Below are 27,077 nucleotides of genomic sequence, written 5' to 3' on the forward strand. Positions count from 1 at the left end.
TTTCCTGGTAGTCTTTCGAAGACTCCAAAAGAGCAGGGCTGACAATCTATCTAAAGTGTCTTGCTGAGCTAGACAATGAAGGTGCAGGTATGGCCAAGAGAGCCAAGAGTCTAGGTTAGCCACCTGCGTGAGCCTGTTGTTTAGTGACTGTCCTGGGGGAGCAGAACTAAGCAGACATGTGACTATTCTCCCAAAAGTCATTAGGTTTGTGCCTGCACAGTATGTTGTAATGCTGAAGGAAGGAAGCTCCTATCAAGTTAACATTTTTTTGGTCTATTTTTTTTAGAGTAAACTCATGCCTTCCTTTTCCACATCCTCACCAATATGACTTTGTTTACCATAAACTTGTAATACTAAAATGGTGATTTAAAAGCAAGATATATTTCCTTCCTTTTGCTAAAGACTTGATTAATTATCCAAGGGCAAACCTTTAAGGACATCTAAAACATCAATTTCTCCCCTAAACCTCAAACTTTTGAAGTACACTAAATTATTTGCAGAAACCATTTCCAGTTTTATTTAATTTTGCTTTTTACGCATAAACCACTAACACAATTTTTATTTTTTTCATGAACAGACTATACTCTCCTGGGAGGTGTTATAACTTTATCAGACCAATAAAAAGGCATTTAGAAAAAACAAATTAAAAAACTTAACAAATCACCTTTCGTTACTTTTTTCTAAGAATTTAAGGTTTTCATATGTCTATATCATTTATCACCCATCAATAAACAGTCACTGGTGGAACCATGGTGTCAATCCACACATAGTGCTTTTGTGTTCTCCTTTCTGCTTTATTCTGTGTTTTCTGACAAAATGATAAACAAACCACTGATTTGGAGAAGTTAGCAGTAGTCTAAAATATCCTTGTTAAGTGAAAATTTTTTCTGACATTATTTGGTCATTGAGAGTATTACGATTCTCTGAGAATCAACCACGGAGTGTTATATTTCACTGCCTTGATGTATATTGGTATTTTAAAGTGTAGTGCTGTCTCCAAATTGGTCCGTCTGCTTAACTCTGCTGTCCTAAATATTGGGTTTGAGTACTTCCCACTTAGAATAAAATATTTTTATTTTACAGATTTTATGACTTATACCATGACAAAAACCTGGCTTTTTTCACACTTAGCAAACTGAAGCCAAGAATGAAAATAAATTTTGAAATATTGTCACCAAAATTCCTGCTTTGTTGCTGCTAATTATTTCTGATCATTCTTAAGCCTCTAATGAGCTTTAACTGCATGAATGTAGACTGCTGGCCTATCCAACAGTGAGTTGGAATCAGCCTCAGTCTTTTCAGTAAGTAAGAGTGAAGGAGAGGCATGTCCACATAAGTAACTCTTTTGTAGGTTTTGCGATGGAACGAATACGGCTGCTGTTGGTTCTAACAATTAGAGTGCTTCCAGGGTCTGCTCAGTTCAATGGCTACAACTGTGATGCCAACCTCCACAGCAGATTTCCTGGTAAGTTTGAACCTAATCTTTTCTCTAATTATATCTGAAAAGAGTGATTATGTTTGAAAAATAAATCATTTAAATACAAATGAAAAATGTGGCAATTACTCCTCCATATTAAATGGATATTAACAAAGGGCAAATAACAAAAGACATTTTTTTCTGGAGTTGTATATTATGCCCACATTAACATATAAAGTGTTCGTCGTAGTTAATATCATTATAATGGCTGCTCACAGATGTGAAAAATATTGGCTAGTGGGTGATAAAATTGGGAGAGGATAATTTCATTCAAAATTTGCCTAATATATGCCTTTTCCCCTCATAAGTTAATTCAGACTCTCAAAACTGCTTGTATATGCTAATAGGCTTATTTAGGAATAGCACTTAAGAAAATAATTGTGACATAGTACGCAGAGCTCAAAAGTTACTATTGGTTACCATTAAAGTACAAGGCCAGCTTTAAAGTGAATTTCACAGTAACTTATCAATGTGACAGATACAAGATTTTGACCATAATGATAGAGATGTCTCTCAGGTTCTTAATATCTATCTGCACTTAGTGAGAAATAATTCAACAATTCATTTAAGTATTAGTCATTTCATATGGAGATAAGGTTTATTTTCAAAATAAAAGTTAGACAATCTGAAACTATTTTTTTTAAATCTGCCATTCAAACTGAAATAACTTCTACCACATTCTACATTCTTCAAATCTGTCAGTACTTCCATGTCCAGAGCATGCAGGCCATCAACATACTTGCTTAGAGCAATTGGCAGGTTGTTACATAGTTAGTCTGAGATTTCTAGTTTACCTGCAGAATGGCAATCTAGCTTGCTCCAGAATTAAGACCAAAGTGTGAAGGAATGTCTTCATGAGCCCAGAGCTAAGATGCAAACGCTTGTCATATTAAGGTAAATATGGAGGTCAAGATAAGGAATGTCTAAAGGTAAGTCCAAAAAGGTATGCAGGGTTGTTAATGGTTTTGAATACCAGATATTATGTGGACTTTTTGTTTGTTTGTGTTTACATTTTGTTTATTTTGGAAAATTTCAAATGTATACAAAAGTAGTGATTAATAAAAAGAGCACTTATATTATATTATCAGCTTTATCAACTACTAAAATTTATAAATTTTATCTTTTGTCCTTCCTACACCCCCATCTCTAGAATATTTTAAAATAAAATCATATGGAATATTTTAAAATTAATTCATATGCATGCATATATATCATATATACAATAAAAAATAAATCATTACACTTCATGTGTATATCTAATAAATTTAACAGTAATTCCTGAATATCATCTAATACTCAGCCACTTTGCATCTAAAACATCCACATTTGTTAATAAGTGTCTTAAATATATTTCAATCGCAGTTCCTCTTTGTCCTGTGCTTTTCTGAAATGCTATCTATCTCTTCAAATAATTTGGTCATTTGTTTTGCAGAACTCTGGATCTAGTTTGACTGTGACTTTGACATGTGACTCTAACATGCTCTCCTTTTTCTGTATATCCTATAAACTAATTAGAGCTAGAGGTTTGAGCAAATTCAGGTTCAGTTATTTTGCAAGAATACTTGGCATGTTATTTGTGTAACAAAAGTGTTTTGTCTTAATGTTCAAGGGAATGAAGGGCCTTTGAGTCTTTTTAAACACACCTTTTTAAGGATTTGATGAGGTCGTATTTTGTTTTAGAAAGCAGACGTTGGGAAAGGTATAAAATCATGTTAGGAGAGACTAGAAGCAGAAGGAAACAACAAGGCAGTGACTGGGAGCAGTAAAAGGCAAAGGCTATTAAGATTTACTATGTGGTGGACTCACCAGCACTTGAGGGCCGATTCGACGTGGGAAGTGAAAAAATGAGAAGACTGGAAAATATTTTGAACTTCGATAACTGGATGTTGATCTTGTTAGCAGACAGCAAAAGTATTGGACACTTTCATATTTTAGAAAGAAAATGAGGGTTTGGAAAAAGTGAATTTGAGGTGCTTTTAGAATTCAGAGTAGCAGCCTACTAGTTTTCTAGTAATAGAAAAAAAAAAACGGAGCTGGGTCTGAAAAGAGAGGTTGAAACTGAAAATTGCTATACAAGAGTTGAATCCCTGTGCAGTACGTGAGCAAGAGATGAGGGAACAGGAAAATGAAGGTACGAAAATAGACTACCTGCTAGATAACTTTGATGAAGGAAAGGGAGGAGTAACTTGACTCAGCTATTTAAATGAGAAGAGAGAAATTTAGGATTAGAGAACTAGAGACACCTGAGTATACATGAGTAAAGAAAGTATTCAGAGATTCAGAATACTAATAATAAAATAATAAAATAATTGAGATAATGAGTAAATAAAATAGGAAAGAGATTTAAGGTAGAGGTGGAGGAGTTAACCTTGAAAAAGTGGTAGCTCTTTCTCTGATTTAGGAGAGAAAGAAAGGAAAGGCACAGGCAGAGAAGTTGAGAGATGCCGATTGTCCTCATCTCTGCAGTGAAGTGGGAGGACGATGCTCTTTTGAGCGGCCAATGCTGTGACTGGGGCCCGGGAAGGGTGGTGAAGCCTTACTCTATTATGGATGAAAAAGAAAACCAACATGTGGAAAGATTGCTTAGCAGAGAGGATTAGCTGATGTTGTAGTTATATATCTATAAAGGTAAATAAAACATGTAAATGAGCCAAGAAGTGACTAGGACAGGAAAAAAATGCAATTTTTTATGTGGTAAATTTTTAATATTATGTTATAACATTCATTTACACTGATGCCCCCTGACCACTTGCATCAAAAATCACCTGGGCTAGTTGCTAAAGTGTAGAGTCCACAAGTTCATTTTAAATATATGGTAGCAGAATCTCTGAATATGGTACTGGGAATCTGTATTTTAAAACTTGCAGATGAGTCAAATATACATTTCTGGTTAAGGGCAATGGACATATTTTCTTGAGTCTGTTATTCCAGTTAAAAGTACAATCATGTGTAGGGAAAATTTAATTAAAAACAAAATCTCCCAATCCAGAAATCCTCTCCACAAAGACAGTAGATGTATAAACACACTTAGGCCCTGGCTGATTGGCTCAGCGGTATAGCGTTGGTTCGGCATGTAGAAGTCCCGGGTTCGATTCCTGGCCAGGGCACACAGGAGAAGCACCTATCTGCTTCTTCACTCTTCACCCTCTCCTTTCTCTCTGTTTCTCTCTTCCCCTCCCACAGCCAAGGCTCCATTGGAGCTAAGTTGGCCCGGACGCTGAGGATGGCTCCATGGCCTCTGCCTCAGGTGCTATAATGTCTCTGATTATAGTGGAGCAACACCCCAGATGGGCAGAGCATTGCCCCCTGGTGGGAATGCTGAGTGGATCCTGGTTAAATGCATGCAGGGGTCTGTCTGTCTGCCTTCCCCCTCATATCCTCCTTGCTTCTCATTTTAGAAAAATACAAACAAAACAACAACAACAAACAACCACTTTTATTATTCAGTAAGCATGAAACAAGAATGTGGTGTTTATCACAGGCAATCCACTAAGAGGTTGCAAATACAGAAAGATATCTCTTCTATATAGCCAAGCACATGCAACCCATTATGGATATGGTTTCAGGATAAACAATAACTAGTCCTGAAGTAAGAGGACTTGACAGAACCATTTGTCACATATAGTTTATCCTAAAATTACTTGGTAATTGCACTAGCATATTGCACTAGCATATTTTTCCAAAGGAAAAATAATATTTTTATAACTTTATGAAAGGAGGTACTTTTGCAAATTGGAGCAAGGACCCCACTGCAGGCAGGCTTCCACCCTCCCACGGGGGTGCATTCTTCCTTCAGGTTTACATTTTCAGAGATATTTCCCAGGTCCTTGAAAAAAACATTTATAGGTTGTAGAGCTGACAAAAAACCTGTCTAAGTTTCCACAAGATTTATATGCATTTCAAGGAGAGAAAAAAGTACTTACAATTACAAATTTTCTGATATAAATGATCTAAGAGGAGGAGGAAGAAGTCTTTTCCTTTATTTTCAACAAGGAGAATTAAGCCTCTTACTTTTAATTTGTATTTGTCTTTATATGTCTTACCTCTTTTAGTACCATCCAGCTTGGCTTAGACAACAAATAGCCAATCTTTCTAAATCTACACACACACACACACACACACAGTTACAATTTAAAATTTCTATTTAAAATTTTTTGAAATCCAGGTAAGTCATAATTTCAAGGGGAGGCTTTAAGTTTTCTTTTCAAGTAAGTCTATTTTTTTAGAATGTTTACAAAAGAATACCAGCCTGACCAGGCAGTAGCACAGTGGATAGAGCGTTGGACTGGGACCCAGAGGACCCAGGTTTGAAACCCTGAGGTTGCCAGTTTGAGCACAGGCTCATCTGGTTTGAGCAAGGCTTACCAGCTGGAGCCCAAGGTTGCCGGCTTGAGCAAAGGGTCACTCGGTCTGCTATAGCCCCCCCCCCCAGTCAAGGCACATATGAGAAAGCAATCAATGAACAACTAAGGTGCCACAATGAAGAATTGATGCTTCTCATCTCTTTCCCTTCCTGTCTGTTCCTATCTGTCCCTTTCTCTGTTTCTCTCTCTGTCTCTGTCATAAAAAAAGAAGACTAGAGTGAGCAAATAAAGCCTAAAGGTTAATTGCTCACTCTCCCCTTCTATATCAGGAGCACCGTTGATGTCATCAGCAGCTTCACAAGCTGTTCAGAAACTAAGCAATGGGCTAGAATGAGAATAAGTATGGCAAAGGAGAGGGGCTATCTAAATGCAAAGTAATGTTGATAATGATGAGAGTAATCATCTCACCCTATCTGGCCTTTGTGTTTCATGACATTAGAATTATTTTCTTTAATTTTCATGGCATTTATTCTGGCACCAAGGGAAACATCATAGTCTTACTCTTTTCAAATTTAAAAGGATAACATTTAATTTTAAAGTTGTTAACTCTTGGCTTTCCAAGCTTATAGCAGGGAATAGACACATGCTTATTAACATTATAATTGTGCTCTGCCCAGAACAAAACTGAAACTACAGTTGAATATTTGAATACTAAGGAATTATTTGGCCAGAGTGAAACATAGAGATATATGCATTTGACCTCTGTGAGAAGTACCTTCTGGGACTAGCCCCTTTTGAGAGGAAGATGATAGTTTATAAGGGTTAGCTTATACTTTCAGACCTCTAATGATAAATGCACAATCAAGGCGAGATTAGGTTTATGGACCAGAAACTTTGTGGCTTGACACTGTTTTATGGTGAACGAATGAATCATGGGAAACTGAATGTAAGTCAGTTAAGTTACATACCTTATCATTTTGTATTCTATTTAAAAATTATTAATAAAGTAGAAAACAGTAGGTTTTATATATTGATATTCCACATTACATAATTATCTTTTTATTTCTTATAACAAATAAACAATATTATTTTCTTTTGAAAATTTTCTAGCTGGTTATCTAAGTAGTAGAGAGTCAGCCTAGCATGTGGATGTCCTGGGTTCAATTCCTGGTTAGGGCACTCAGGAGAAGTGACCATTTGCTTCTCCACCCCTCCTCCTCTTCCTTCTCTCTGTCTCTCTCTCTTCCTCCTTCAGCCATGGCTTGATTGGAGCGAGTTGACCTGGGTGCTGATGATGGCTCCATGGCCTCCGCCTCAGGTTCCAAGAAGAACTCGGCTGCTGAGCAATGGAGCAATGCCCCAGATGTGCAGAGTACCTCTCCCTTGTGGGCTTGCTGGGTGGATCCACATCTGGGTACATGTGGAAGTCTATCTTTTTGCCTCCTCTCCTTTCACAGAATAAAAAAAAAGAAGAAGAAGAAAAAGGTTTTGTAACATTGTATTTGATCCAAACTAATGACAAATGCAAGGGAGCAATATTTGAAATACTTCAGAGAATAATAGTTTTGCAGCTACTTTTATACATTTGAAATTAAGGAGGGAATCTCAGGAAAGCAAAACCATATTTTACTTTTTTATGAGAAAATTAAAGAATAGAGTTTGTCTAATGCTGACAAATTAGTACTTGACAGATAAAAACAAACAAACAGGCAATAAACTAGGACCCTTTCCATCAAACCATGATGCCTAAAAGTGAACTTTGAGTGCTAAAGTTTAAACAATGATGTAAACAAATAACCAAATATTTTAATTAAAAATGAGCCAAAAACCTGAATAGACATTTTCTTTTTTAAAAAAGAAGACAACGTGTATATGTGCCACATCTTCTTTATCCAGTCATCTATTGAAGGGCTTTTTGGTTGTTTCCATGTCTTAGCCACTGTGAACAGTGCTGCAGTGAACATGGAGTCATTTACAACAAAATGGTTGGATCTTGATAACGTTATATGGAGTGAAATAAGTAAATCAGAAAAAACTAAGAACTGCATGATTCCATACATAGGTGGGACATAAAAACGAGTCTAAGAGACATGGACAAGAGTATGGTGGTTATGGGGGGAGAAAAGGGAGGGAGAGGGGAAGGGGAAGGGGAGGGGCACAAAGAAAACCAGATAGAAGGTGATGGAGGACAATTTGACTTTGGGTGATGGGTATGCAAGATAATTGAATGACAAGATAACCTGGAGATGTTTTCTTTGAACATATGTACCCTGATTTATTGATGTCACCCCATTAAAATTAATAAAAATTTATAAAATAAAAAAGGAAGACATAGATGGTGACCAGGTATATGAAGATGTGTTCAGCATCACTAATTATCAGGAAAATGAAAATCAAACCCACAATGAAATACCATTTTATACCTATTAGCATGGTTGTCACCAAAAAGACAAGAGATAGCAAATGCTTACAAGGATGTAAGGAAAAGAGAAGAACCCTTGTGCACTGTTACTGGGAATATAAACTGGTGCAACTGCTGTGGAAAACAATATGGAGTTTCCTCAAAATATTTTAAAAAATAGAACCACTATATTATATAGCAATTCCACTTCTAGGTATATATTTGAAGGAAACAAAATCCCTATGTCAAAGATATATCTCCACCCCTATGTTCATTGCCACATTACTTAAAATAACCAAGACATGGAAACAATCTAAGTGTGGATGAACAGATGAATAAATAAAGAAGTTGTGATATAAATATCACATACACATACATACAATGAAATATTATTTAGCTATATAAAAAAGAAAATCCCCCCATTTGAAATTACATAAATGAACTTTGAGGGCATTATGCTTAGAGAAATAAGTCAGACAGAGAAAGACAAACAAACAACAGGTAAATACTATATGATCTCATTTATGTGTGGAATCTTAAAACTTAACCAACAAGCAAAGCAAAAAAAAAAAAGAAAAAAAGAAAAGAAATTCATGGAAAAAGAAATCAGATTTGTGGTTATGAGAGATGGGAGAGGAAGCTGTAAGAATTGGATAAAAGTGATTAAAAAGTACAAACTTACAGTTATACAATAAATATGTTCTGTGGATAGAATGTACAACATGGTGATAATAGCTAACACTGCTTTATGGTATATTTGAAAATTGTTAAGACAGTAGTCCCTAAATGTTCTCATCACAAGGAAAATATTTAAATGATCACTGGTGTTTCAAAAGAAATCAAGTAGAGAATCACCTATTTAATCAATATAATTCATGGGTGGGTCTAGCAAAACGAACCATCTATTTTTGTGTTAGGTTTTGCTTAACCATTGCATTGTTCTGTGCCCACAAAAAAGCTGGAGTGGGTTTGGAATACTTGTCCTAGGGAATATGCACTGGCTCTCTGTGTAGAGATCAGATAGGACAGCTCTCCTGCCTTCCTCCTCTTGTAGTGTGTTGGTTCTCAAGTTGTGAAGAGGATGTCTGCTTCATACTTTGTATTGTAACTCTAATTACTGCACCAGATGAGGCAAAATAACTGATCCAGGCTGCGATTGCTGATCATATCCTGATTGATCCACAGTGATAAAGTGCAGTGGAGAGAAGAACAATTAGTCAGCAAGTTCAGTGACTGAATAATTCAGAGTCCCTGCCCTTCTCTACTTTATTACTGAAGTTCTTTATGGAATGAATATTTCACTTTCTCTGCTTGTGAAGGTAAAACCCATATGCTTTTTTCTTCTTGAAAAAATATGAACAAACTTCTCCAGTTTAGAGAAGCCAGTATTAATATAAGTCTGCACAGTGTGCCTCAGTGCTCCTATAGCACTGCAGACAATGGCTTGCATTTGCTAACAAAAAACAGATGTGAAAAACTAAAGTGGCCAGAAACCTGCTCAATAGAGAGAGGAAACTTGACTTTCTAATCCACTTTAAGTTCTTCATCAGCTGCCGGCATTTCATATAGATGAAATATCGATACCTCTTTGGAACTTCTTAATCTTTTAGCAACAAAACCTCCATATTGTATAAAAACTTAAGAGGAAAATTAACTTTGAAAAGTGAGTTGAAGCAGTATATATAACATCTGTTCTTTAAGCAATTCTGTTTATGTAATTCCAAATACTGCTGCTCTCATTTTACAGAGACAGAAATGGAAATGATATATAAATTACTCTTATAATCTGCTTAAAATGGTATAAATTAGTTTTGGAGTATCTACTAGGAAATAAATTATTTCTAGGTGAGGTTTCTATGGTACTATAAAACAGTGCACTCTTCAGCATACAGAAAAGGCTCTTCCTATTATAGTGAAGATATTTTGGCTCATACTTTCCATTTTAAACCAATATTACTTTTAAGGGATAAACCATGGATGCAGGTGTAATCACATTCATGGGAATACCTACATTGAACTGCCCAGAGCCCCCATCCGTTCACAATAGATTCACCCATTCGCTCCCCGTGTCTCCATCCACAGTTTCAGAGAGCACCCAGGGCATCGCTGCTGCCATTTGAGGTGGACTGTCTTGTTCCTTCAATCATTAAACTGTTGTGGTTTGTGGAATGGGGTGGAGGTGGTAGTAGAAGAAGAAAAATCCTATTCCTGTGTTTTACACATTGCCGCTTGAGCACTAGAATGGACTTATTTGGGCTGAGTTTCACAAAATTTTTCATAAATCATTTTTCATAGAGATTCAAAACCAGTTAGTTCCTCAGACAAGGAAAGGAAGTCAGACAAAACACATCCATCCTCTTCATGATTTATTTATTCTCTACCTCCCTCTCTCTCTCTTTCCCCTGGCCTTTATTTATACAGAGCTCTCCCTCTTGTAAGCATGTGAATCATACCTCTAGATATTTAGTGGGAGTATTTAATATCACTAGACAGAATCTACCTAAGGGTGTTTTCTGCTAAGTCAAAATATATAGTTGTGATTAACAAACTCAACTCTTTAAATAAGAGTTACAGCATTAGCATCACCTGGGAGTCTGTGAGGAATGCACAAACCAAGCCCTACGCAGATGTACTGAATCAGAATTCACATTTTAATAAAATTCTCTAGTAATACATATGCACGGTCAAGTGTAATAAGTGCTGGTTAGACATGGCACTCGTGACGCTTTACTAGCTTTATGTCACCACATAGCCACTGTGCTTCTGCCAACCTCAGGGGCTCTCATGCATTTTTCTTGCTATTAATGACAACAGGGATCAGCAAATCCATCACTATTAATGTGAAATGATAATTGGTCACCAAGAATAATGCATTTAAAAAAGTTAAATACCTAAACAAAAAATAAAAACCCATTATATTCACATTACTTAATGGGTTGAATTTTCTTAATTAGTAGTCAGAAAATATCTGACATTAAGGATTTGGATTAAAACTTGGAAAATAAGAATCATCTCGGGAAGTTGGCAAAATACAGATAGAAAATGCAAATTCTGGATGAAAAGTTTAAACAAATCTCTATTAACTGTGCACATATTTTGTTTTGTCTGTGAATCTTAGAAGTTAATATTACAAAGTTGAAAACCATGTGTACTTTTTGTGAAAGAATTGAATCAAGTATATTTTAATAAACATTTGCTGTGCATTTCTAAGGTGCTCTGGGAAAACCCAAAGCTTTCAATGTGTTCATAATTTAGTGAGAAAGTAAATATCCATCCTAGATATAATGTAAGCAATATTGTAGACTTACAGCTAAAGTGGTGAGGGAAAGAACACAGAAGAATAATTATATTTTATTGGGGAAATGAGGGAAAGTAATATTATAGGACAACGTTGATATTAGTTTTTTTTTTTTGTTTTTTTTTGTTCTCAGCCTATTTCTTTTCTTATCTGAATACTCCCATGAGTAGCTCATCTATCATTGTTGTTTATTATTGACGTGTTCAATATTTGGTGATTTTCAAATTTATATTTTTACTATTTTCTATCCTCCAAATATTAGACTAATATTTTCAACTACCTGCAGTATCTTTAGCTTGAATGTTCCCATATGTACCTCAGCCTTTCAAACACTGAGCTTATCTTTTCCTTCCTATATTCCTTATTTCAGAAAATAAGCCCCTCAATCACTAAAGCTGCAAACTTGAGGGTCAGTTTGACATTCCTTTCTCTTCATGGCAGCATTTATTCAATTCTTTAGAAAATTTAGCCAGTTAGAACTATTTCATATCTCCCCAACAATATTTTCCAAACACCTCTGCCCTACCAAGACATGGCTATAATAAGATGGTATACAACTCTCTCTTATATCATTATCAGGCTATATTATAGTGGTCTGATTTTCTTCTGTCTCCTCTACTCAACTATAAGCTCCTTGAAGTATAGGAGTCTTGTTAATGTCTTTATCTTCAGTGTTTATCACAGAGACTCATACATAATATATATATATATATATATATATATATATATATATAACAAATACTTTAAATTTGATGTTGACATGAAGTAGCGTATAATTTAGATATTGAAAATAAATAGAATAGCTTCTAGCTTATATAAATTTGATAACACTGATTTTGTGTTTTCAACTTCTGTTTCTATATACCTCATTCTTTTTCTTTTTTTTTTTACATTATACACTTATCCCCAGAATTGCTTTTCATACAGGTTTACTTTTTTATAGAATTGGTCAAGGAACATTTTTTGAGCCACTGCATTTCAGTGCCAAGCGCAAGCCAATAGCACAATTTGGAGGTGTTGCCATGCTCATTTCTATTGCAGAATATATGTGTGCAAATTATTTAAATAATTGCATTTATCTGTGCTTTTATTACTCCAGGTAATAAGAAAAAGTGTTAAATATTCTGACATCAGTAAAATAAAATGTTCTCAAACTTAACAATATTGACATGTGATGAAAATCACCCCATCTACCACAGGCTAGGAATACTTAACCTCCTGTAGATGCCGTTAGTTTTAAACCAGTCTATTATCCCATTGTTGAGAAAAAGAAGAAAGTTACATATACTTGCTGGCTCTATGACTGATATACTGCAAATAGCTCAGTAATTGTGTCTAAAGGGAAAAGTGTAATTAGCTGTTCTAAGAGTGGAACTTTATTGTGGATAAAGAAGTAGAGGGAAAGTTTTTAAGAACTGGCTCTATCTCCTCTCTTCTCCTGTTGATGTGCAACCATATTTTCTGAGCCCCAAATCAGGTCATATTTTTATACAAAAATAGATGGTTGACAATGTGACGGGATATTTAAAATTTGATAATTTTAGAAAATCTGAGACAAGCTCATTGTCTGATTGATAGGTGAGAGAAGCACAGAACATTTCTTTATTTTAACCTGAATTTGATTGAATGCTATATTTTTAAATTTTTGTGAAAAGGTTGGCTTGGTTAAAATATTGAGAAAAAAAGTGCCATTTTGGCAACGTAATAACACATTAAACTCTGTAAGCAAGTCTGCCATCTTAAACATACTTGGTATCTTTGAACAAAAAACACTAAAAATAACATTTTGTTGTTATTATTAGCTTGTACTGATTGGATTGTTTAATGCTTGAGTATTGTCCCCCAAAAATTCAGAATTCAGGACAGGTATTGAACAATAAGAGGACTCAAAAATTTAGTTATTGAGAGCAACTATTATTCAGTATCTTTAAAAAAATTCTCTACTTTTGACAGAAATTTCCCATTGGCAACTTGAAGAAACATTTTACCCCCTTGAGAGACTCACAAATGGAAAAATTGTGCTGAATGGATGTCTTTAGTATCTACATCCAGGAAAAAAAATGTGTTCCTTGGAAGGGACAGTAAAAAGTCTTTAGAAAAAGGAGTTAGCTTGGATTTGAACAGGTCTCTTTTCTTATACTGCAAAAAGCCTTTAGTTTGTTGTCACATCTCTAAGTAGGATCAGCTTGTAGCAAACTCAGTTCCATTGCAGGGGTTATAAGTGTTCAGTTATAAAGCAGAAAAGATAAGTGAGCTATACATCTGAACAAAGTAACCACTGCCATTTGTAAAGCTACTCTAAGCATCAACTGATTCCTCTCAAATAAAAGTGAAGAAGCGTGTCTTCAGTTAGTTTAAGAAGAATGATATTTCTCTTTTGTAACATATTTATTGATATATATTCATTTGATACATTTATGACATACCAATAATACTTTTTTTCTATTTCACTGGACATAAAGAGAGTTCTTAGTGAACTTTCTAGTAGCTGAGAATTTAGTGCGACATTCAGGCAGACATTTTTTTACACACGAAGCTCTTCTGTGATCTTGCCTGTGTGCTTGCCACTTGTTGTCATTTCCAGACACTTGTTCTTCCCATTTTAAATTATAATGAAAAGGGAACTGTCCAGCTCTCCACTAGTCTGAGCATTTTTTCACGCTGTGTTATTATTTATGTTGTCCCCTCCGTGTTATAAAAATTTCACTTTATGTAACTGATTGGTATTGATACTTCAAAATTCAGCTCAATACTGTCTTCTCTAGGAAGCTATTCCTAACCAGCTGGTCTGGGTGAGGTTCACTTTCTACACAATCCCATAGGTCTTCGCCCAATCCATTTGAAAATGTGGACCATGTCTATCTCCACTTACAGACTGCAAACTACTTGACAACAAAGGCCACTACTTTGTAAACCTACAGTGTAGTGTGTTGCTTTGGATCTGCATGTGATTAATTGATAATTAATTAATTAAACACCCACTGGCACACTTTGATGACAATGGAGACAAATAAATAGGTTTAAGGTGCATTTTGAAGTATGTAGTCACTCAATAAACCATTGTTAAAATGAACTCTGTTCTGTTAGTAAAGAGCATTATTTTAAAGTCAAGGTTGCATTTAAACAGTTAATGCTTCTGAAGGCTAATAGAGATACCCTCCCAACTGAGAGTGGAATTTATTATTTTCTGTGTTAGTAAAGTGTAATTCATAATAAATTCCTTTTAGTTTTCTATCCCCAGTGGGAATATTGCTTGAAGTTTTCTGTAATAACTAGCTTAATATTCTCTTTTAGTCATGAAATTTTTTTTTGCTTGATAATGACTTTAAAATCATAACCAAACAGATACATTTATATTGACTTATTCAGATCCTGAAAGTATGATTCACTTCGCTAGCAAAAAGTGTGTAGAGAACAAATACTCCAACGAAATATGCCCTTGAACACTTCCTTCAACTTTATATCAGAACTGAAGTATTTAAGACAATTAATTCAATACCAAAAATCCCAGAATTCCATTTACCTAGGTGAATACGCTATCATTGACAAAAAATATCTACTAATTTGTTTGTTTTTCCTTTTTATTTTTGAACAATCAAGTGCATATGTCTAAATAGCCTACCCAGATTATGTTTTGTGTCCACAGTCTGAAAACTTGATGCGTGCTTCAGATTCTTTATCAAAATGGTAAAACTACAGTTAAAAAGTAAGAAGTTTACTGCATTAATTTTTTGGGGCTGCCATAATCAAGTGCCACAACAGGGTAATTTAATTTAAAAATCTCTTTTAAAATGAAATTTAATGGAGCGATTTTGATTAATAAAAGTACATAGGTTTCAGGTAAACATCTCCATAATAGTTGACCTATTGATTGCACTGTGTGTTTAAAACATTTGGAAATTCATTGTCTTTCAATTCTGGAAGTCAGAAGTCCAAAATCCCGGTGTCTGCAGAATGACGCTATGCCTCTGGGAGAAACTAGGTAGAATCCTTCCTTGCCTCTTCTTAGCCTCCGATGGAGTTTGCTGGCAATCTTTAGCATTACTTGGCTTAGAGATGTATCACTTTCGTTCTCTGTCTTCACATGACATTCTCTCTGTTTTTCTGTCTCTTCACATAGCATTCCTTAGGACAGCAGTCATATTGGATTAGAGACCTACCCTACCTCAGCTAAACTAATTACATTTGAATAATACTATTTCCAGATAAAGTCACAATCTGAGGTACTTTGCTTTCGGACATCATTGTATCTTTTTATTTATTTATTTATTTATTTATTTATTTATTTAATTCTGAGGAAGGGGTACAATTCATCTTTTAACAATTACCAAAACCAATAAAAGTAAAAGTTCTGTCTCAGGCATGTTACCTAGCAGGCAACTTTCCGATTTTCTACATATCTTTTTTTTTTTATTACATGTAAAGAAATAACTAAATAAAGATATGAAAAGCTTGTGTGTGTGTATGTGTGTGTATGTGTTTGTGCGCGCTCACACTCACCTCTACAGACCTAGAATGGATCCCATCACTGTCAATCCATAGTCATGGAAACTGTGCTGATTGTGTTTCACAGTTCCATACCTAGTTCTTTTTATTGAGGCACAGTGATTGGCAAACTTTTCTTGGAGTGGGTTATGCGTTTTTCTTTGCAGTATCTGCACAATATTTTTCATTTTCTTTTTCTAGTGTGATTTAATATAGGTAAAATAATATGGAATTCTAATGGATGGCTTTTGTTTCTGCATTCTGGATAAGAGAGGTTACAAAATAGCAAAGCGCTCCACATTCATATGTGTCATTTGTGATGAGCCTCACTACTCTAGACAGATCTAGATAATTCTGTTATTTTAGTTCTGAATTTCCTCAGTTACCTGATTTTTTCTACTCACTTCCCTAATGATTTGATGATACTCAAACAACAATTAATGCGCATCTACTATATAAGGAAAGAGAGATGAACTATAATCTCTATATTTAACGATCACTCCCCAAATAACTAAATCAAATACTATTTTTCCTGGCTACTTTTAAACATACCTTTCACATTGGGTTATGGTGTATTCAAATATAAGAGTCAGTTAAGCAGATTGAGGGGGCAAATAAATACATCAGGGGATGTTAAAGTTATTCTTGTATCCACTACTGTGCTTTTGTGACTTATGATTTTTTATGTATTTTTATTTCAGCTGAAAGAGACATCAGTGTCTACTGTGGGGTGCAGGCCATTACAATGAAGATTAATTTTTGTACAGTACTTTTTTCCGGTTATTCGGAAACTGATCTAGCTCTAAATGGAAGACATGGGGATTCCCACTGCAGGGGGTTCATCAATAACAACACCTTTCCCGCGGTGGTTATTTTCATCATCAATCTCAGCACCTTGGAGGGCTGTGGCAATAACTTAGTGGTAAGATTCCTGTGAAATAGTGCGCTAGGTTTGGGATCATAACTAAAGAAAAAAACTACCTATTTCATGAAATAACCAGAAGTTCAATCTATCTTTCAAGAAAAAAATTCCAATAGAACTGAACAAATCACTTTCCTTTGCTGCGTGAGGATTCTGCTCCCAAACATACAATTTTATTTTCCAAAAAAGGTTTTCTTTATTGTAGCTGGGCAGTTGATGGGCTGGAGATGGGCTGTGCTTCTCTAAGCGACATTATTTTGTGTGAGTGACATTGATGAATATTTCCTTACAGTTTGTCATTAGCTATGTTCCTCATGCTTTTTATGGAAGTATCTTATCATACAAAATTGTTTGTTCCAGTGAGTTTGGCAATGAATCACTTGGCCTATTGCTTCCTAGTGACCTCACGCAGAAAGAAAGATGACATATAAAATGAGAAACTTAGACTTGTCGAGGTCTTATGTTTAACGTTGAATAATTCACACCAGTGTTTTGTAAAAGAGGGCAGTCAGCATATCCGGTGTGAAATTCTTCATCATGTGGGACTGTCCTTTGAATTTCAAAATGCTTATCGTTTCCAATCTTACCCAGGAGATCCCAGAAACACTCTCGCCAGTCATTGACAATATTGAAACATCACTTGAAATATTTCTATCCTGATTGAAAACTACTAGTCCGTGTGATTTGTTTACTGAACACACACTGAACACCAAAAATAGAATCGAATAAGCCACTGATTTTCCTGGGAGTTAAAATTAATTGAAAATAAAAAAAAAAATGTTATGAATTTGGGAGTGTTACACTGAAATTCATTTAGTACTGTATTTTCATTTTGCTTGTTTAAATGTAATCTTATTGACAAATCCAGCAAAGACAAAAAGGAGCTACAGTGAGCAGGACCACTTAACCGAGTGAAAAAGGAAAAAAAAATGGGCTTTTCCTCTTCATAAACTATTGTTTTGGATTAAGGGCGAAGACTTGCTTATTTCAAGGACAGAGTTTTTAAGACTTGATAACAGAGAGAGGTAACAGGTAAAAGAGATTTCTTTATCTCTTCTCAGCGGCCAGTTAGAATATTGTGCCCATAACCATTCCAAGCCTGCAGCTTGAGTATTGTTGACTCTTTATTAAAAACGTTTATTCATCTCTCTGAGTTCTGTGCAGAGAAGTTATGAAGTTGGCCTAAGGGGCAGCAATATAAGTTGATTATTACATGTCCTTGTTTCTTTGTGGAGAAAGGCAGCACTTCCTCTACTCCCACCATCCCCCAAATCCTGTCCCTCACCAAGCTAACTTCTCTGAGTTTAATTCTTGCTCTGCTGCCTCAAGTGGAGTGCAGGCAAAGCTTGTGTGTGTGTGTGTGTGTGTGTGTGTGTACGTGCGCTTTTTACTTTTTGTAAAGTAAAATGATTCAGTGTAAACATTGGTGTGTGTGTGTGTGTGTTGTGTGTGTGCATGCTTCACCGACAGAATTGGTGTGTCTGTCAGGTAAGTGGTGAGATGAGAGAAAGAACTGCTTATTTTCCAATTTTGTCTTTGATGTCACCCACTTTGGAGTCTGTTCCAAGGATAACATTACATGGGGAAAATTAAGTACACTACTAAATCTTGAATTAGCATCAAAATATTTTCATTTATAATGATTCTCGCTCTGTTCATGAACTAGCTAGATAATTGCCTCAGCTTTGCCCATGTGCTCTTAGGTTCATGCCTAAAGTTTATTATATTTTTAAAAATTAAGTATTACAGGTCTCCATAATATCTGTTAAAAAAAAAACCTATTGAGTGTCACATGGGTATTTGACCTTGTGAAAAGAGCTGTGTTCCTTTATGGTATTAAGAAGGTCAAGAACATTGTCGACTATTCCTAAAATGGTAGTTCTTAAATTTTAGTGGAGTTGAAGACTACAATGAAAACTCATCGATCCCAAGAACATACACACATGAACAATAGTTGTTGTTTTTTTTAATAACTTCTGGGAGTTCATGATCCCCCTGCAATTCACGTATGAACAACTATTGCCCTAGAAGGAGATGGGGGTGTCCATGTGCCACAGAGGAAGACCCACTAAGATCGACTCTCAGAAAAGTTGTGACCTTAAATCATTTCTTCAGTATTTATTTTGGGGACCTCAATACTGGGTTTACTGTTCTATGCTGATGGTGTCAACATGAACAAGGGGATCTGATTATGGCCGAGGGAACACCAAGTCAGGAGGCTGCTCAATCACTTCAATCTCTTCTATGAAAAAGACAAGAACTACATGTGGGAGAGTCAGCAGTTTCCTAGGGCAGATGAGATCCAGGGGAGGAGAAGGGTATGTCGTGGCGAAATGAGGGAAAGAGGAGGCAGAGGGAGTCTGCACAAAGGACAGAACTCTGGGGCTGGTGCATTATTAACCGAGAACGGGAGCCTGGAGACATGAAGGTAAAGTAGGAAGCAAGATCACATCCATAAGGGTCTTTTAAACCACGCCACAGAATTTGAAATTATTATGAACATTTTTAAATTACTTGTTATACTACTCTGAACATATAATCAATCACTTTTTTTATTTATGAACTGTCTTTAGCAAATATAAAGTTTCACTTAGTTAAGACACATATAATTACTTATAAAATAGCATCATGTTTGTTTAATCTACAAATCATCATATGTTACAGTTGAAACAGACTCTAAAAATGATCTGGTCTAATGTTTTATTTTGCATATGACATGTACATTTTTATATATAGCTATTTAATTATTGAACTTGGTCTACTATTCTAACAGGTATCCACAGTTCCTGGAGTCAGTGCTTATGGAAACACAACTTCAGTACAAATAGGAAATATTTCAGGATATATTGATACTCCAGATCCACCAACAATCATCAGCTATCTACCTGGGCTTCTTTACAAATTTAGTTGTAGTTATCCTTTGGAATACCTGGTTAATAATACACAACTTGCTTCGTAAGTTAGCATTTTTTCTTGCTGTCTCATATTATCTTTATGATTTGAGTCATTTCTTATCCTTAAGGGACTTACAAAGATTTATATGGATTCTTTAGAAGAATTTATTGAGAGTAGCCAAGCTAATGTAATAGAAACCCTGTTTATTCTTCTCTATTATCTATCTATCTATCTATCTATCTATCTATCTATCTATCTATTATCTATCTATCTATCTATCTATTACTATCTATCTATTATCTATCTATCTATCTATCTATCTATCTATCTATCTATCTATCTATCTATATCTATCTAATCTGTCATCTATTTATCATCTGTATAAATGGTTATGACCTATATTAACAACTCAAGAAGTATAATAGATATAAATTTTGCATATTTATTATATAAATTTCCCCCCAAAATTAAACCTGGCTCCAACCAATCAGGTGTTGCCTTGGGTTCTTCTTGCAATAAGAATTCCAGGTACTTATGCCGTCTGGAAGCTCCTGTCTTATATACTTCCAGTGTGCAGAGCATTCACTTGGATCCTGCTTGGCTTCTGTCTCTCCCTGTGCTCTCATTGTTGTATTCTGCTCTCTTAGCATCTGGGTTTTCGATGTCTCTTGCCGAGGCGTCACCTGCACAGGTGCTGATGATTCACAAAGAAAGATAGCATCACCCAAAGCCAAAGAACTGCAGATACTGACTGAGTTTATAGCCTTTGCTTCTAGTTCTATATTCACTGGTTATTCCCAAAGCACATATTCTGATAGAGGTTTATATACACATTACAACATATTCATTTTGGATTTGTCAAATATTTTTTGACAAAATGGGGTAACTAAGTGAAAGCTTTCTGCTTTCTTTTCTAGGGTTTGCTATCAAGGTGGAATGGTTGTTTAATCTTAGTTAGAAGGGAATGTGAACACCAATTCACTTCAGAAAAAAAAAATATTCATGCTGGTTTTAATGGCACAATGATGATAAATACCTTGGTCAAAAGCAAGTTTTTAAAGTGGAAAACAAGAAAAATAGGCCTTGAGTCTAAAGGATATAAGTGTGGAGGAAAGCAGGTCATTAAGGTATCATAGTCTCTTAATCTGTCCACCTCCCACCTCCCCACTGAACACATACCTGTATTTGTGCATGGGCATTCACCCAATTATTTAGTAAATATTATCACCTATATGTACCATGCAATATTCTAGTAGTGAAAAAAGTAAAACAAAATTCCTGATCTCATGAAATTTCTATTCTAAAAAAATTGATGAAAATGTATTTGTATCAGATTCAAATTATTTTGATATGTTTTTCTGAAAAAAGTCTCAAATAGGTAATAAAAAATGGAAAAAAGATGCTTTTATAAATTAAAAAAATTATAAAGAACAGTTTTTCTTTACTTGGTTGTTCTTGGTTTTTGATTATCTATCTGTAGTGATTTAAACTATATGCCCACTCTGCATCTAGTTAATAGTATGTCAGCCGTATTCCAGAATTTTAGTGCCTTAAATCTAACATTAAGATATAGCTGAAACTTTTAATTTAAAATCTCATCAGTGCTTTCTTTTTTTCTTTTCTAACTCTGTTTTAGGTCCTCAGCTGCTATTTCTGTGAAAGAGAACAATGGTACATTTGTCAGCACTTTGAACCTGCTCCTTTATAACGTAAGTTGATGGGTGAAGGATGCTATTTCTCTTTTACCATTCTGAGGGAACATTTATGTGAATGGCTTTTATATAAAAATCTACTGAAAGCCACATTAACCTTGTTATACTATGGTAACATTTATCCATCTTTTCTACCATTTTCATATATCTTAGTGATCAAGGTGTAATAAAAATTTCATTATTTTCTAAACATTGATAAATGATTTATATTTATTTCACAAAAATGATTCTGCATAGCTTTCCAAGTGTCTATCTACTTTTAAATGTATATATTTATTTTTGCGTGTATGAATGTGATCCATACTCAGGATCAAGATTTGGGGAATTGCAGTTTTGTGATAAAGAGATAGGAATAGTCCAAATAATACTTATCTTGATGGCATGCTTCACAATGAATGTGTTAATAGTTTTCTTTTTTTGTGTGTGTGTGGCAGAGACAGAGAGAATCAGAGAGAGGGATAGACAGACAGGAAGGGAGAGAGATGAGAAACATCAGTTCTTCGTTGCAGCTCCTTAGTTGTTCATTGATTGATTTCTCATATGTGCCTTGACCTTGGGGCTACAGCAGACCAAGTAATGCCTTGTTTGAGCCAGCAACCTTGGGCTCAAGCTGGTGAGCCTTGTTCAAACCAGATGAGCCCATGCTCAAGCTGGCGACCTCGGGGTCTCGAACATGGGTCCTCCACATCCCAGTCCGACACTCTATCCACTGCGCCACTGCCTGGTCAGGCTGTGTTAATAGTTTTAATATGGCTTTTGATTGATGTCAAGTCTCTCACATTTGAAATAATTAGAGTTGACTACGTAATATTGTATAAACTTTTGTCATGTAATTATCAACACTGGCAGCAAAATGTGAAAAATACATAAACCTCTATTTGTAATTCTAACATTAATTCTCTAAATGATATTTTCATGTTGATTAAAATTTTTTATTCATCTATTTTAAATGCCTGATTTAAATATCAATTTTTAAATTTATCAACTAACATTTTTGTAAATTATGAATCTGATTTTTACATTATTATTCATGTCTTCATGGCACTGTGTTATAATTCACACAACTGATTTAAAAGTCAGTACTACTTTGAATATAATGAGCTATAAATATTGTAGTAGGACATTTTCCAAAGGCATTTAAAAAATCATGTTTATGAGTTTGTAGTCTGACACCACAGAGTTTAAACAACAAATTAAAATGTGTTGGAATGAAAATTGCTTTTGTTGGTATAATTTTCTGTCATTTCTAAACTTTCTTATGTAAGAAGTTGCCAAGTATCTTGTTTCTACAATCTCAGCAAATATGTACTAGTATTCATTCCCCATATGACCAGACATTTACTATTGTTGTGAATGGTATTTTTAAGTTAAAAGTTTATATTTGCTGATATATATGTATATATAAAGCTTCCTAAGATGGGTGACTAGTGTGGGTTCAATATTATCTGTTACAATATTTGTTATAATATAATGTGAAACAAGAATGACAATACCTGATCTAAAAAAAGTGAAAGATATACCCACATGACATTCAATGATATCATTATTTTCTGTGAAATTAAAATATTTTCTCACTGGAGAAGCAGAAAATCAAAATTTAGAAGTATGAATTTGAAAGGAACTTTACTGTTAAATTCTTTTCTTTATCATGAGAAATAATTTAATAGTCCAAAGAATTTATAGACTCTTAATGCTAAAAGAAGCCTATAATTTAACGGTAACCTTAAGATTTTAATTCTATAGTAAAAGCTAAGAATTCTTGGTATCAAGAATCAAGTATCAGACTATCAATGAAATAGGTGGTGAGTGCCAAAATACACCTCATTTTTAATGTTTGTAATAAAAATATTATTATCAATTGAATAAAAATTAAATTGAATTTTAAAAGTCATTTACTAATACATTATGTAATAGAATTCAACTCTTTCCTCCAAAAGTATATTTTTATTAACAGACTTTATTTTTTAGAGCAGTTTTAGGTTTACAGAAAAATGGATCTCAAAGGTCAGAAAGTTCCCACAAGCCTCCTCTGCCTACACTCAGTTTCTTCTATTATTATAGGGTATACTTATTACAGCTGAGAAATCAATATTGACATATTATTAACTGAAGTCCATCATTTATATTCAAGTTCACTCTTAATGTTGTATATTTTATGGGTTTTGACAAATATCTATGGCGTGTGTCTATCATTACAGAGAATTTTCACTGCTTCAAACTACTATTTCCTTTTAACACGGTACCATTATAGTATTTGGTCATGCCATAAGACATTTAAAAAAGCTAGTAATTTATAATAGAAAAATGTTTTAATATACTTTTACTAACTGACCCCAAATCATGTTTATTATTTGTTTGGAACACTAACATTTAGCTACTCAAATGTAATTTCATTGCAGTATTTCAAATTAAATACTATTTTAAAACCATGAGGGCCCATGCCTTTCTATTTCACATGCAGTTTCTAATTTCTGACCTTTAGGAATGAGGAAAAGTTGTATTACATGCCTACTACTCTTATTCTCTGGTTAGTCATTTGGAGAAGTTATACCTACCCAATTTGGATTCAGTGCAATTGATTTTTTTATGTGTTCTGGGATTTAGTGAATGTACTTAGGAAAATGTACTTAAAAAATTAATGATAGATTGACTACTCTGTTTTCATATATGTGGCTTATTTCAAATTGCACTGTGGCCTTATTTCTGTGAAATAAATATCAGTTTTCTCTTTTGCAGAAATAGAAAGTGAGGACAACCTTGTGAATTTGAATTATGCCTAAATATTAGTGTTTTCTGAGCAGATACAAAACCACTAAATCTAAAATAAAGTTAGGGTAATTATGAATGTTTAAAAAAGTTGAAGAAAAATCTAAAATAAATTACATTACTTTAGGAACAATATTGTACTCAGAAGAAAAAGGCAACTATTTTAAATAAAGTCAGAGAATTGCCTTTTAGAAGCAATGTTTTAAGGAAAAAATTGATGATTCATGGTTAAACCATAGCTAAGTCACATCATTTTCAAAAGACTTAGTGGTATAATGCTTGTTCAGAAGTAAGTTTCCTCTGGACATTATTAATGCAAGTATAAGGGGAAAGTGCTGTATAGTTCCTGAACTGTGCATTACTTGGAGAAGTTGGGAAAGGGAGCCAGAAAGATAACTAAATAAAAGTACTACCTATCAGGAACGGCTAGAGTAGCTATTAACATTTACTGCGATATGGAAAATAAGTGCAGCATATACTCCCTCATTTATCTGGCTTATTTGGGCATAAAATACTCCACATGAAAGCAACTCTTTTTTTTTAATAATTTTATTTTTTTAATGGGGCGACCTCAATAAATCAGGATACATATATTCAAAGATAACATGTCCAGGTTATCTTGTCATTCAATTATGTTGCATACCCATCACCCAAAGTCAGATTGTCCTCTGTCACCTTCTATCTAGTTTTCGTTGTGCCCCTCCCCCTCCCCCTTTCCCTCATTCCCTCCACCCCCTCCCCCCCCGTAACCACTGCACTCTTATCAATGTCTCTTAGTCTCAATAGATGACTGGATAAAGAAGATGTGGCACATATACACTATGGAATACTACTTAGCCATAAGAAATGATGACATCAGATAATTTACAGCAAAATGGTGGGATCTTGATAACATTGTACGAAGTGAAATAAGTCAATCAGAAAAAAACAGGAACTGCATTATTCCATACGTATGTGGGACATAAAAGTGAGAAAGCAACTCTTTAAAGAGTGAAGCATACAAATTATTATTGTTTTAATTTAAAAAATTCAAAACCTGTTGCTTTCTTTTTAGCCTTCTGAAACGGAGTATTTTGCGCCATTTGATGACTTTGAGATTCCAAAATAAACATTAAAAAATTTTCCTTTGGCTGTAGACTAGCATCTACAGAGTTATTGAATTTTGGGGCAATATTTTGCCTCCAGACTGAAAGATTTGAAAGTTTACATTTTTAGGAGATTTTTTTGTTTGCATTCCACAATCTTTTTTCTCTTTCTCTTTAACAAGTTCAAGGTCACTTCTCAATTTCTAATCTGCTATTTAATCTACTGTATGTTGTGGAGTGATATAAAATAGCTCTCTAGAATTGGTTTCAAAGAGGATAAAAAGATAGAATGAGCTCTTGAGGTAACTTTTTCAAAGTAACTACCAAGTATCAATAATTTGGTTCAGGAACTCAATGGCTGGAGAACATGTTGGTTGCTTTTCTTGGTTTTCTATTAAATTTGTCCTTTTTTTCAAATTGCCAGATAAGTGATTTTGGGTAAATATGATCAAGTCTATAAAGATATATAATTCCAGTGGCATAGGGATTAACCTAAAGCAGATTTAATTTAAATAAATTTTAAAATTAATATTAAGTAAGTTAAATATTAACCATTGAATGTAATTTAAATAGGCTGAATATTTACCATTATATATGGTAAACTGGGGAAAAAAGATTTATGCGTGAAAATGAATTTGTTACTTGGATATGGATTAAGACAGTTTTGATAAGAACTAGTTAATCAGGTCCTTTCTGGAGTTGATTTAGTAGATTTCTGGAGTTATGTTGATTTGCCCCTTTTTTATGACATTATTATTTTAAGTCATAAATATGCTGTTGTTGGAAAGGCAATGATTGAGTGTTTATTTTTTCATCATTAGGATTCAACCTACAGTCAGCAGTTGATTATCCCGAGTATAGGATTACCTTTAAAAACCAAAGTATTTGCAGCTGTACAAGCCACTAATCTGGATGGCAGGTATTTTCAAACTCTTATGCTTGTTGGTGAAAACATTTTAGCACCCTAAAACCTCATGAATCAGAAAGTTAACTCTTTCATTTTTAATTTCCAAAAATGCTGTCATTGCTATTTAGGCATGCTAATAAACAGAAATAACAAATTACAGAGATTAAAGGGTGACACTCATTTTATGTCATTAATTGGAAAATAACAAGTCTGCTTATAAAGAAAGAGAGGCAGTGACTGGAAGAGTGATGTAAGATCTTCTGGGATACCAGAATGTTCTATTTTGTTTTATTATCAAGAAGATGATTAATCCATGCAGTCATTTCATGAACATTGATGATTTTTGCATTTTTCTACCTGTATGTTACTATTCAATAAAAAGTTTATTTAAAAGAAAACCCAAAAAACTCTCTCCATAAGGACCTGGGACAAATGTATGTCAAATAATCCCTAGAAACATTGCTGAAAATAAAAAACAAAACCCTTCAATTTTTACAAGATACTTAGAAAATGTAGAATGATCAAAAGTGAAAGGGAATTCAAAAGCTAAAGATCCAGTCACGCCATATAAAACATTATAACATGTAAACAGCTTATTTGGGGTTTCTCACATATTATAACTTAAACTTTGTATCTTGAAGAGATTAGTATACTCTAGAAAATTGGTTCTACTTTAGCTTCTCCCTCTCTGTCTTCTTGATATTTCTGTTCTCACATAGATGTGAATTTTTAAAATAGTCTTACTAAATGCAGGAGTTCTTCTTTTTTTTCTTCATTACATTGGCATTCAGTTTCCATGGGCTAGTAATTTTTATAACATGAGAG

At 34.3% G+C, this 27,077-nt stretch overlaps 1 protein-coding gene across 1 annotated transcript in view; it reads left to right on the forward strand.

Annotated features, from left to right (window-relative positions):
- The first annotated feature begins 1,353 nt into the window (after positions 1-1,353).
- Positions 1,354-27,077, forward strand: part of ZPLD1 (zona pellucida like domain containing 1) — a 46,789-nt gene continuing 21,065 nt past the window's right edge. Inside the window, exons 1-5 of the mRNA XM_066241465.1 lie at positions 1,354-1,465; positions 16,667-16,887; positions 19,661-19,842; positions 21,419-21,491; positions 26,167-26,264. Coding sequence (XP_066097562.1) covers positions 1,360-1,465; positions 16,667-16,887; positions 19,661-19,842; positions 21,419-21,491; positions 26,167-26,264 — 680 coding nt within the window. The 5' untranslated portion in view covers positions 1,354-1,359. The remainder of the gene's footprint in view (positions 1,466-16,666; positions 16,888-19,660; positions 19,843-21,418; positions 21,492-26,166; positions 26,265-27,077) is intronic.

Source organism: Saccopteryx bilineata, chromosome 8 (genome assembly GCF_036850765.1).
Source record: "Saccopteryx bilineata isolate mSacBil1 chromosome 8, mSacBil1_pri_phased_curated, whole genome shotgun sequence".
Classification (NCBI taxonomy): domain Eukaryota; kingdom Metazoa; phylum Chordata; class Mammalia; order Chiroptera; family Emballonuridae; genus Saccopteryx; species Saccopteryx bilineata.